This window comes from Pelophylax lessonae, assembly GCF_965119305.1.
Source record: "Pelophylax lessonae genome assembly, chromosome: 3".
In the NCBI taxonomy this organism is placed as follows: Eukaryota; Metazoa; Chordata; class Amphibia; order Anura; family Ranidae; genus Pelophylax; species Pelophylax lessonae.
In genome coordinates, this window is record NC_138770.1 from 328440353 (window position 1) to 328453883 (window position 13531).

General features: G+C 37.4%; 1 protein-coding gene across 1 annotated transcript in view; it reads right to left on the reverse strand.

The window, feature by feature from the left end:
• Nucleotides 1–541: 541 nt before the first annotated feature.
• Nucleotides 542–13531, reverse strand: part of LOC309550518 (uncharacterized protein) — a 257449-nt gene continuing 244459 nt past the window's right edge. Inside the window, exons 12-14 of the mRNA XM_082250880.1 lie at nucleotides 11716–11857; nucleotides 2288–2413; nucleotides 542–679 (exon numbers count right to left, since the gene is read on the reverse strand). Coding sequence (XP_082107006.1) covers nucleotides 557–679; nucleotides 2288–2413; nucleotides 11716–11857 — 391 coding nt within the window. The 3' untranslated portion in view covers nucleotides 542–556. The remainder of the gene's footprint in view (nucleotides 680–2287; nucleotides 2414–11715; nucleotides 11858–13531) is intronic.

Sequence of the window (13531 nt, forward strand, 5' to 3'; positions counted from 1 at the left end):
ATAATTTTTGGCTGGTGCCTTAAAAGATTTTTTGACTGTTCTGCTTCTGCAGTCCAAGCACTGAAAGTGTGATAACTATAACTGATCCAGTTTTGGTGAGATAGCTATACTTACAGTCTTAGTAGAATTAGCAGACAGTGACTCTATATAAATGACAGCTTGCATATCATAGAATGCTTTAATCCAAAAACGTGTTCATCTGTTATGGTCTGCACAGGTGATGAGGAGGCAACATAGTGACTCCCCAAAAACCGGTAATGCCTCTGAAAATCAATCTGATGGAAGACTGCTTTTCAAAGGCTCAGCAACTTTGCCAAACATCTAAACATAGCCGTTCTCAAAAGAGAAAAATTACTGAATATTTTTGTTTTTTCAATTCCAAGGATAAATGTTTTAAAAACAGAAAAGAGAGTAAAGTGAGTAAAGTATTTCATAATCAGTTTTATTCAAAACTCTGAAAAATATAGACTAGTACAATGAAAACTTCAGTTTGTTCACATATATCCATCAAATCATATTTTTTTTATTAAGACAGTACCAAGATTTCTTGTCGATATCACAAGCACAAAACTCTCTTTACGGTGTTTACATATGTGTCATCAGCAACAGGCTTTTTTTGACTGCCTGGCTCCAGGAACTTCTTAATCGTTGGTAGTGCACTCATTCTTCCTTTAAAAATCTAAAGAAGAAGAAAGTATTACAACATATAAAAACTCATCGCTTGTATACTTAAGAAGTTATCATAGGATGACATCACCACAAATAATGTATAGAAATAAAAAACATTTTTAACACAAAGTTAATATTTAAAAAAATGTGTTAAAAGACCACTGAAAGCATAGAACACAATGCTATTTTTCTATAAGGCGTTGAGATCCAGCTGTGAAAGTCATGTAGTATATTAGTAATTAATAATAACAAAAAAAAATTGGAGCAAATGAGAAATATTTTACTGTATGCAAACTCTTTTCTACCAGTTTATTTCATAACGGTTTGCAAAATTACCAGCAGCAATTATAGTACCTGGGTAACTATGTCACTGCACAGCCATTATTACTGTTCCCAGGGTATAACAGGACATAACACCTATTTCAGCAATTCCCCAATTAAAAACTTCATCTACATTTATTTTAATGACTCATGCATAAGCAGATCCATCTGACCCTGCAAACCCAATGCATTTTACTACCTCATTAACCTATTCGTAGTGTCATCTATATGTATGTAATATAAATCTCATAGGAGTGCGCACAGGGTGTGCCAGATGTGCACCTAATTACCCCTGTGACACAGATTCCCCCTGTTTAGATCCCTGATATTTCACCAAAGCCCCTAACAGGGCTCCTAAAAAAATAGTTAAAAAATAAAAAATAATTTAAAAAAAATTGTAAAAAATATAAAAACATAAAATAAAAATAAAAACTACTAACACTGTCCACTGCCCTACTGAAACCAATCTCTGCCCTACTGACCCGTCCACTGTTCTTCTGACACTGTCAGTATATATATATATATATATATATATATATATATATATATATATATATATGCAGAGATGTATAGTAACTAAGTAGAACTACTTCACTACTGTACTTAAGTACCGAAAGGCGGTATCTGTACTTTCCTAGAGTAGAATTTTTTTTTCCTACTTCCACTTTTACTTCACTACATTTTTTCAATGATTTCAATACTTCTACTCCAATATTTTTTTTGTGCTGCATAGTTACTCGTTACAATTATAAAAATTAACACTGCCAGAACAGTAGATGGCAGGTTTCATGAAGCTCAAAACGTGTATTATCAGCGCATACAAAAATAAAAGCTACTGTATGTATAAATAAAAGCTGCATTTGAAATAATAAAAAACAATATGATGTTCAAACTTTTGACTTCTTTCTTTAATAACTACATAACACAGTACTTGTACTTTTACTTTCAGTACTTGAGTAGCAAAATTTTTAAAAAAACTACTTGCAATACTTAAGTACAAAAAATGTTGAATACTTAAGTACTTCTACTCAAGTCACTTTTTGATCGAGTACTTGTACTTTTACTCAAGTATGGGTTTCGAGTACTTTATACAACTCTGTATGTATATTATATATATATATATATATATATACACACATGCAATAGGCTGTGCACGCCTATGATAAATCTATATGGTCAAGCATCCATCAGAAATTAAAATTATTCAGGCCAAGTTTACCAACAACTGTTACAGTCCATTTGCACGAGTTTAATACAAATGGCATAAACATCCATGTCATTTATGTAGTTTGCTTACCTGTAAATTAGGAAAGTCCTGCAGGAGTGTGGGATGTACCTCTTCCACTGCTAAAATGGTTTCCAAAAGACTCACATCTGCAAAACTCAACTTGTTTCCAACTAAGTATTCCTGGTTTTTCAAAGCCTAAAAGTGTAGATGAACCACACAATAAAAATGTTAAATACAAACATAAAAGGTCAGAAAAAATATACTTTTTTTTGGGTTTATATTTTAAACTATAGGGTCTGTGTACACTGGGCATAAAAAAAAGCTGCTTATACAGGCATTTGGTATTTTTTTTTACTCAACCTGTATAAACAACTCTATGTTAGCCTATTATGTTCATGCACATTGGGACATTTAGAGGCATATTTGCAGAGGAGTGTTTATAGGCTGAAAAAAAACCATCACAAGAGCATTTTTTAGAGGAGCTTTTAGGCAGAAAAAATGCTTGACGCTCATAAACGCAGCATTTATGGGCATTCAGCTTTTTCACATGTACATTGAAAAATGAGCAGAGGGAAAGTTTTCGGGAAAAAACGCATATAATAGCATATGCCCATAAACACGCATAAACTCTTCTGCAATATGTAATAGAAAAATAGTGCAGCGCAATCCTAGTGGTAAAATTCTAAAATCATGCAGAGTCCCAGTGTTAATAGGTGTCCATATAAACAGATAAAAGTCTCCAGTGTAAAGTGGTCCTAGGGCAATTCCATAAGGTGCTTGTCTCCACGAGTGCTCATGCAATCCCACCACCTGTTCACACTGCCGCTCACCTTAACAAAGAGACCCTACAGGGTCAACCAGCATTTCATCTCAAAATCAAAGCATCCTCACACTTTCTTCCTTAAGCGTAGTAAATGATTACACCTCCGATGCACTGTCAGCTCCTCAAACAATGTTACCAATATGTGTAGGAGACAAGAAAAAACGATCTAATGCTCTCTGTATGCAATCAAGCACTCTTTAATCCATATAAGAAAACAACTCACATTTTTGAAGAAAATAACAGCGCATATCTGCAGAGTTTGCAAGCAGGCGTGCATCAGGTCCACCAACCCGGAAGAGTGAGAGGCGGCCGCGGGTCACGTGACATCCCTCGTACGCGTTATGTCCGTGAAAATAAGCGGGACTTCTTCAGCAAGGGTCACGTACCATACTGCGGACCCGTCTTTTATGACAATATGATCTGCCCACCTCCTGTCTTCAATTAACTAATCAGTATGATTCCAAATGGAAACAGGAAACAGGAAGTGATGTACACAGGAAGTGATGTACACAGGAAGTGATGTACACAGGAAGTGATGTACACAGGAAGTGATGTAAACTAAGGGCAGGAAGTAAACACTGCATGACCCTTAAGCCAGGACCAGCCTGTATTCTTATATGCAGTGTGTACGGGCAATTTAAAAACTTTCCACAAGAACCAGCTTGTGGAAATACATTAAATACAATTTAATAAATATACTATGCCCAAATTTAAAATAATACATCTTCCCATAATCCAAAGGATTCAATGGGTGGTAATCGTCATTGTGACTCCGGCTAAATCTCAACTCTCCACTAGATGGCGTATCTGAGCATTGCCTAATCATAAATGTGAACAATAAGTGACATATACACAATAATGCACATAAAATTATTAAAATTACAAAATATAAACCGCAATGTGAATACTATAAAAGACAAAGAACAAAGCAATAGATATATTCCCTATAAAATATAAAATATAAGAATATGGGAACATTAAAAAGGCAAAAAATATCTCATCGGTCAGAAATAAAACAGTTGAGATCAAACTCAACATTGAGTCCTAATGGCGTTAAAACTTTACATTCAAAAATCCAATAAGACTCCCGTTGACTCAACTGTCTAATAAAATTCCCACCTCTCCAGTGTGGGTGGACTCTCTCTATTCCCCAGAATTGCAACCCACTGGGATTTTTTTGATGGAATTTTTTAAAATGTCTTGAGACACTATGCGTTTCTAAACCTTTACGGATATTAGTGATATGCTCGCCCACCCTGACGTGTAAAGCACGAGAGGTACGTCCTATGTACTGAAGGCGGCATTCACACTGTAACATGTACACCACCCCTTGCGTTTTACAGGTGATCAGATTTTTGATGTTATATGATTTATTAGTAGCAGTAGCTACAAATTCTTTTCGTTTCTTTAGGTTCTTCTTGCAGCTCTTACAGGTAGCACATTTCCCACATGTATAGGTGCCAGAAAGAAAAGAAAAAATATGATTCTCCCTGATACGAGGTGGGTCAACAACCCCAGGCGCGATTTTATCTCGCAGTGAAGGGGCCTTCCGGTAGATAAACTTAGGGAATTCTGTCAGATGGGGTCCTAGAATTTTGTCCTCTTTAAGGATAGGCCAATACTTTTTAACAATACGTTCTACTTTTTTGTAGTGTATATTGTAATCAAAAATTATTCTGTAACCTGGATCCACTGGATTAATTTTGTCTCCATTCAGGAGAGTATCGCGGTTACTCCTTCCCACATCCTCCAATTCTTTTCTAATGGGGTCCTTTTTGTATCCTTTCTCAAGAAAACGCTTTTCCAAAACCTTTGATTGTACTTGATAGTCACTATCCGAAGCGCAATTGCGTCTTAATCTAGTGAATTGTCCCCTTGGAATGTTGCAAAGCCACATCTGGTGGTGACAACTATCCAAGGGGATAAATGCATTCCTATCAGTAGGTTTGAAAAAATTCCTTGTTCTCAAGGCGCCTTCGTGTTTATAAATCTCAAGATCGAGAAAGGCAATCTTTTCCTTCTCCAAATTCCATGTTAAAGTGATATTTTTGGTGTTACTATTCAACCTATCCATAAATGTTTGCAGATCTGCCATGTCTCCTTCCCATACCATAAAAATATCATCAATATAACGTCTGTAACAAATAAGTTCCTGTGGTAGGGTGCCAAATACAGCCTCTTCCTCCCAGTGGGCCATGAAAAGATTGGCCACACTGGGAGCAAACTTGGCCCCCATCGCTACTCCCCTTGTTTGGAGGTAGTAGCGATGGTCGTACCAGAAATAATTCCTGTTTAAACAGAAGTTCAAACTTCTGTATAGGAATCTTTTGTGTTTATTAGTCAGAGTTGAAGTGGCTAGGGACCATTTGACTGCTGCTAAAGCGTCCTCATGTCCAATGATAGTGTATAAAGACCCAACGTCTGCTGTAATTAATACACTATCATTGGAACACGGCAAATCATTCAGGAGTTGGATCATATGCTTAGTGTCTCTCAGAAAGGATCTTGTTTCCCTCACAACTGGCTGTAGATAGTAATCAATATACTGGCCCAATCTTGAAGAAATGGAGTCTATTCCATTCACGATTGGGCGGCCAGGGGGGTTATCTGTACTTTTATGAATCTTAGGGAGACAATAGATAATTGGTCTTCTACAAAAAAGGGGATTAAGATACAAAGCCTCTTTATGACTCAATACCCCTTTTCTTTCTCCTTTTGTCACTAGAGAGTGCAATTCATCCTTAAACTCCAACATGGGATCATGGGGCAGGATCTGATAAGTGCTCCTGTCACCCAGGAGTCTCAGCATTTCCCCTCTGTAATAGGTTCCACTAAGGACTACCAAACCTCCTCCCTTATCGGCAGGCCGAATTACAATGTCACTCCTATTTTCAAGTGACTGAATCCCTCTTTTTATGTACTGGGGATCTGATACTCTTTTCACATTTAATTTCTCTAAGTCCCCACAGACCATGTTGCGGAACACTTCTAAATGTTTTATATCTTGGCCTGGAGGGTTAAAGGTAGATCTATTCCTTAGATTAGACTGATTAATTGTATCAGAAGATGCATTTTTTGTAATCGGATTGGAGAGGAAATATTTCTTAATATTCAACTGTCGTGTAAATTTTTGAATATTAATATACGTCTGAAATTTGTTAAGATTTCTGATGGGGGCGAATTTCAAACCCTTATCCAGAACCCTCATCTCATCTTCTGTGAGTGGGATCCCGCTAAGGTTAAAGACTCCAGCTCCTACCGAGGTCTCTGTTTTTTTGACTTTTCGTCCTCCCCTGCATCCTCTCGATTTTTTCGTTTGCCTGACTGAGGATGGTTCCCTCTCCAGGGGTGTTCCTGTTGCGGGGTTCTGAATGCTCGTGGGGGGAGCTGAGTCTGTGGTCCCCTCCAAGGGGACCCTCCCCCTAAAAAAGAAGAGGAAGAAGCGGTCGGATTGGAGTACCCTTGATTCTCTTGATAATCTCGAAGAGGAGCAAATCTATTACTTGAAAGATCAACTCCTTCTCTCTTCGCTGGGTAAGGGTGATAGTTTCCTCGACCCCTTCCCCTCCCTCTTCCTCTTCCCCTAACCATCTGCCACTGATTGGTATCTCTATGTGGAGGTGGTGGGTCAGGGATTGGGGCATATGTAGAGAACGAGGGGGGGCCATAGTCATGTCCCCTACCCCGTCCTCTCCTATTTTTTCCCTTCTTCCCTCTTTGATGGAAAACCTGGGAACGTTGAGGCAGAGGTGTTACAATTTGATGTATAGACCCCTGGGACCTTTCTACATTTATATTATTAGAAGAAGAGGAGGCTTCCATTTCTTCATTTCCCCCCCCTTCCATATTGGAAGATGAGGGTTCCAAGAAGGACTGTTGCCATTTAAAAATATCATTGGAACCAAAATCGGTCAGATCTCTCTGATATTTACTTTTCTTTTTTTTTTTTTTTTTTTTTTTTTTTTTTCTCTTGAATGTCCCTATCCCATTTTTCCATTTTAATTTTCAAATCTTTAGAAAGTCTCTGAAAATCAGAATGATCCTTTTTAAGCTCTAGTTTGTCCTTTATTTCTTTAATTTGTAATTCAACCATATCTTTTTTCTTACGTTTGCGGATTAATAGAAAACTTAAAAGTTCTAAACCTTTGGAAATAAAAAATTCCCCCCATTCTTTGAGGGAAACTTGATCCAACAGACCGTCATTAGGAGGGACATCCCACCTAAGACGTCTGGGAATAATTTTTGCAGATAAATAGTATTCAAATGTTAATATGTCCCACCAGATTTTTATGTTTTTCTCGAACAAATGTCCAAGTTTTTTAAACAAAAAACCTAGATCCTCTGGATCTTTACGGGGTACGGGAACATTAGAGAATACTTCATTCACCTTCACTTCCCTTTGTTCTAAAAACTGAAATATATCCATGTCCTGCAGCTGAATAAAGGAAGATTGTAAACAGAATCAAATAAAAAGAAATATTCAGCGCTGGACTCTTGTACACACCACTAATAAATGGACCAGCAGCTAAGCACTCAAGGGCAATATCTCCAAAACACCTTCTGAATACATAATAGAAAAATAGTGCAGCGCAATCCTAGTGGTAAAATTCTAAAATCATGCAGAGTCCCAGTGTTAATAGGTGTCCATATAAACAGATAAAAGTCTCCAGTGTAAAGTGGTCCTAGGGCAATTCCATAAGGTGCTTGTCTCCACGAGTGCTCATGCAATCCCACCACCTGTTCACACTGCCGCTCACCTTAACAAAGAGACCCTACAGGGTCAACCAGCATTTCATCTCAAAATCAAAGCATCCTCACACTTTCTTCCTTAAGCGTAGTAAATGATTACACCTCCGATGCACTGTCAGCTCCTCAAACAATGTTACCAATATGTGTAGGAGACAAGAAAAAACGATCTAATGCTCTCTGTATGCAATCAAGCACTCTTTAATCCATATAAGAAAACAACTCACATTTTTGAAGAAAATAACAGCGCATATCTGCAGAGTTTGCAAGCAGGCGTGCATCAGGTCCACCAACCCGGAAGAGTGAGAGGCGGCCGCGGGTCACGTGACATCCCTCGTACGCGTTACGTCCGTGAAAATAAGCGGGACTTCTTCAGCAAGGGTCACGTACCATACTGCGGACCCGTCTTTTATGACAATATGATCTGCCCACCTCCTGTCTTCAATTAACTAATCAGTATGATTCCAAATGGAAACAGGAAACAGGAAGTGATGTACACAGGAAGTGATGTACACAGGAAGTGATGTACACAGGAAGTGATGTAAACTAAGGGCAGGAAGTAAACACTGCATGACCCTTAAGCCAGGACCAGCCTGTATTCTTATATGCAGTGTGTACGGGCAATTTAAAAACTTTCCACAAGAACCAGCTTGTGGAAATACATTAAATACAATTTAATAAATATACTATGCCCAAATTTAAAATAATACATCTTCCCATAATCCAAAGGATTCAATGGGTGGTAATCGTCATTGTGACTCCGGCTAAATCTCAACTCTCCACTAGATGGCGTATCTGAGCATTGCCTAATCATAAATGTGAACAATAAGTGACATATACACAATAATGCACATAAAATTATTAAAATTACAAAATATAAACCGCAATGTGAATACTATAAAAGACAAAGAACAAAGCAATAAATATATTCCCTATAAAATATAAAATATAAGAATATGGGAACATTAAAAAGGCAAAAAATATCTCATCGGTCAGAAATAAAACAGTTGAGATCAAACTCAACATTGAGTCCTAATGGCGTTAAAACTTTACATTCAAAAATCCAATAAGACTCCCGTTGACTCAACTGTCTAATAAAATTCCCACCTCTCCAGTGTGGGTGGACTCTCTCTATTCCCCAGAATTGCAACCCACTGGGATTTTTTGGATGGAATTTTTTAAAATGTCTTGAGACACTATGCGTTTCTAAACCTTTACGGATATTAGTGATATGCTCGCCCACCCTGACGTGTAAAGCACGAGAGGTACGTCCTATGTACTGAAGGCGGCATTCACACTGTAACATGTACACCACCCCTTGCGTTTTACAGGTGATCAGATTTTTGATGTTATATGATTTATTAGTAGCAGTAGCTACAAATTCTTTTCGTTTCTTTAGGTTCTTCTTGCAGCTCTTACAGGTAGCACATTTCCCACATGTATAGGTGCCAGAAAGAAAAGAAAAAATATGATTCTCCCTGATACGAGGTGGGTCAACAACCCCAGGCGCGATTTTATCTCGCAGTGAAGGGGCCTTCCGGTAGATAAACTTAGGGAATTCTGTCAGATGGGGTCCTAGAATTTTGTCCTCTTTAAGGATAGGCCAATACTTTTTAACAATACGTTCTACTTTTTTGTAGTGTATATTGTAATCAAAAATTATTCTGTAACCTGGATCCACTGGATTAATTTTGTCTCCATTCAGGAGAGTATCGCGGTTACTCCTTCCCACATCCTCCAATTCTTTTCTAATGGGGTCCTTTTTGTATCCTTTCTCAAGAAAACGCTTTTCCAAAACCTTTGATTGTACTTGATAGTCACTATCCGAAGCGCAATTGCGTCTTAATCTAGTGAATTGTCCCCTTGGAATGTTGCAAAGCCACATCTGGTGGTGACAACTATCCAAGGGGATAAATGCATTCCTATCAGTAGGTTTGAAAAAATTCCTTGTTCTCAAGGCGCCTTCGTGTTTATAAATCTCAAGATCGAGAAAGGCAATCTTTTCCTTCTCCAAATTCCATGTTAAAGTGATATTTTTGGTGTTACTATTCAACCTATCCATAAATGTTTGCAGATCTGCCATGTCTCCTTCCCATACCATAAAAATATCATCAATATAACGTCTGTAACAAATAAGTTCCTGTGGTAGGGTGCCAATATGGGCATTTTTTTCAGCCGCTTTTTCTGCCAGAGGTTTTGCCATTTTTTTCTGCCCCCAATGTGAATGGACCCTTAAACACAAATCCTTACTCAACTAATTATTAACCACTTCAGCACTCACACATGTACATCACCTATGGACATGCGCAATTTTATATTTCTTCCATTTTCTTTTTTTTTTTTTTACACAAACAAGGCTTCTTATGATGAAAACAAATATTATTTTATTTTACTGCAGCCTATAATCAAAAAAATTTGGGAAAACCAAATAAAAGTTCTTTATTTTTATTTTGATCAGTTTTAGTTAAAAAAAAAAAAATAGTTACTGTACTATCACTGTGGATAGAAAGTATAAGGAAGAAGAGAATAATAATTTATTTAGGGCTGAATATGGAAAACTAAGGGTTAACAAGGGCTTAAATAGGAATACATTTATTTAAAAGTAATATATTTTTTTTTTACTTGTCAGACAGCTTTACATTTTTTTGCTTTGGATAGAGTGGAGAGGGATGACATCTGTCAGGTTTTTATTGCTGCCTTTTCCCTTATTAGGGAGTTTCACCCTCCCCATTTGTCCCATTTACTGTAATCACCAAAATTTAAAGTGGGTTGTCACAAGAACAGGGATAGAGGGAAAATTGTTCAATGTGGACACTAGTTTCAGTGACATGGGGGGTCTCAAGAGATTCACTTAAAGAGTATGTAAACCCAACCCTTTCATATTCCTGATATGTGCCTTCTGTACTATATGCTTGTATGAAAAAGCGTCCTGTTCTCTTTGTATTACTTCCTTTGTGTGATATCCCTGGTGTTCTTGCCAATCCTTCTGCTTTCCTATTCAAAACTGACCACACTAAGCAGGAGAACACACAGTGGTCAGTTCTCTAGCTATGCTGTGAACTCTCCTTCAGCCTGTTCTCCTTCAATGATCAGACTCGTCCTGGCACAAACCCCTGCACAGCCTTTAATTGGAAAGAGCAGTGTACTGCTAATCCCCCCCATTTTAACATTTGATTTTGGAATTAGTTGGTTTTCCTGAAAAAAAAAATACACTGTTGTAAATTCTTCAAGAAAAAAATTTCCATCCTGCTTCTTCAAATTATCTTGTCATTTTGGTTGAAAACAAATTATCTGACCCACATATTGATTCGAAAATCAAAGGAATATTCTTACAAGGAAAAATATCAAAATAGATTCTACTAGTGTGTGGCCAGCTTTAGCTTTTTGCATAGTTTTGGATCCTCTAAAGGTCTTGCAACACACTCCATCTCACTGGATGGGCTCCTGGGTTTGTAGGATACCCAAAGCCATAATGCTTATGTCACCATCAAACTTCTAAAGGCACAAAGCAGCTTGGGAGAGAAGCTTACCAAGGGAAATTCTGTGAATAAATAGTTGGATGGTGCTTGACCCAAGACAAGCTAGGAGAAAACCCTTCATTTACGTTTGGGTAGGGGACAAAACTGACTTTAGCGTGCCAGTGCTCCACCCCCAAATAAAGGAATAAAATTGAAATCATGCAGCACTTCTGGCATTTTCCTCTTTATATGCTGCAGTCCTTTAAGCATTCATGATCAGCAGGTTCTATGTTTGGTATGCTAAGATGGGAGTGTTTAGACTTGACACCTTGAACACACATGGTGCAGGCAGTGTGCAGCGATCAGAACTTTGCAAAGTGACAGTTTTATCCAATTTTCTTATACATCATAGTTAGACATCCAATTCTACATATTATCATTAGAGAACATTGTTAAATAAATAATCATACTTTATCAAAAACTGGAAAATATCGATTCAAAGCTCTTTGTTTAATAAGATCCCTTTGCTTCTGCTTTTCCTCTTCTTTTATGAAGGGCATTGATAGCATCAGTGTCATTAGGTCACTGTTTCCATCAACATACATGTCAATGCTGGAAAAAAAAAAGATACTTAGCAATTATCACTAACTGAACCCTCTATAAGTATTCCACTATTCACTACTGCCATATACAGTACTAAATACAAAAAAAAATCTCTTAAATTTGACCAGACATTTATTTTGAATAAATCTACTATATATTCCACAAACGGTAGATAAAATGTTACGAAGTTTAAATCAAAGTGAATGAAAAAAGCTGTAAACTTTACAATCAAATATAAGCTAATGATGATGTATCTAACATAACAATCAATGTTTCATAAAACCTTATCCAGATCATATCCACGTTAGGATTGGTAACTTTTGATCTGGGAGACAAATGCAACCAATGGACCCTTTCAAAGTGGAAAGTGGGGGCAGTTTTTTGTGGGCTAAATACAGAATCACAGTGCCATGTGCAGTTTAAAAAAAATACTGTACCATATATTCGCCTGGTGAACAGACAAGGACTTGATACGTATTGCTGATGTGTGCGATCAGAAGGGTATCTTATCGAAAAACATCCAACTAGAAAAATACTGACTTCCTATCTTGGAAATTTAACACTACTCTCAGATCATGCATTTTTTGACAACCCTACAGCGTACAAATGATCTAACCACTTCCATCTCAATAGAATATCTATGTAGGTCTTTCAATGTGGATACCGGCCATATTTCAAAAATGTATAGCATTTTGCCCTCTATGTCGGAAAAATGGTTTTCTATAAATAAATGGGAACAAGATGTAGAGAAAATGCTTGAAGTTGACGAATGGTGTGAAATAGTACAATATGCCTCAAAAAATCATACATTAATACTTTATTGATTGAGGCAAACTACAAAGTTTTGCCACAATGGTACATGGTTCCGGTGAGAGTGGTGGCATGTGTCCCAGGTTCTCCCTCTGTTTTTGGGGATGTGGAATAGAAGGCACAGTACCACATATGGTGGACATGTCCAAATGTCAGGTAATTTTGAATTCGCATCTATAATTTTATTTATTTACTAACCCAGGTGAATTTGATAAAATCACCACAGCAAGTGCTACTAGGATGCCGAATGGGGGGAGTATCTGGACACATAGGGAAACTTGTAGCATTCATCTTTACAGCATCCAGGATATCAGTAGCTATATCTTGAAAGGCACCCATTATCCCCTTAAACCTGGTGAAAAATACGTTGTCATGAATAATGATAAATGAACGCCTTTCAGCGATATTACTTGATAAGCAGGCCATCTTTGAAAAGGTATGGGAATCTTGGATTAAATATCTGTCTGAAGCCTTATGGATCATCACATCTCCCTTTATCTTACCCTCCTTTCCCCTTTTTGTTTCTTTCCTTTTTTACTGGCTTTTCTTTCCTCTCCTTGCTTTTTTTTTTTTTGAGTAACCAGTGGGTTATACATTATATGGTATATCGTTGGAAGTGACTCATTATGGGGACTCAAACATATCCTAATTACAACTTGGATTTTTTGCTTAGTCCCTTCGCCCCCACTCATCTTATATCACATAACGTTATTGATATTAACCACATGGTAATGCTGTTGTGGTTCCCTCCCCTTCCTCATCATTGAGTGTAAAGGAGCGAAAGGGACCCTAGAATATGCCAACTCTTTTGTTATTATTTTTTCTTGTTGTTTATCATGATGCAGCTCATAGAGCTAAGAAATATAACAGGTA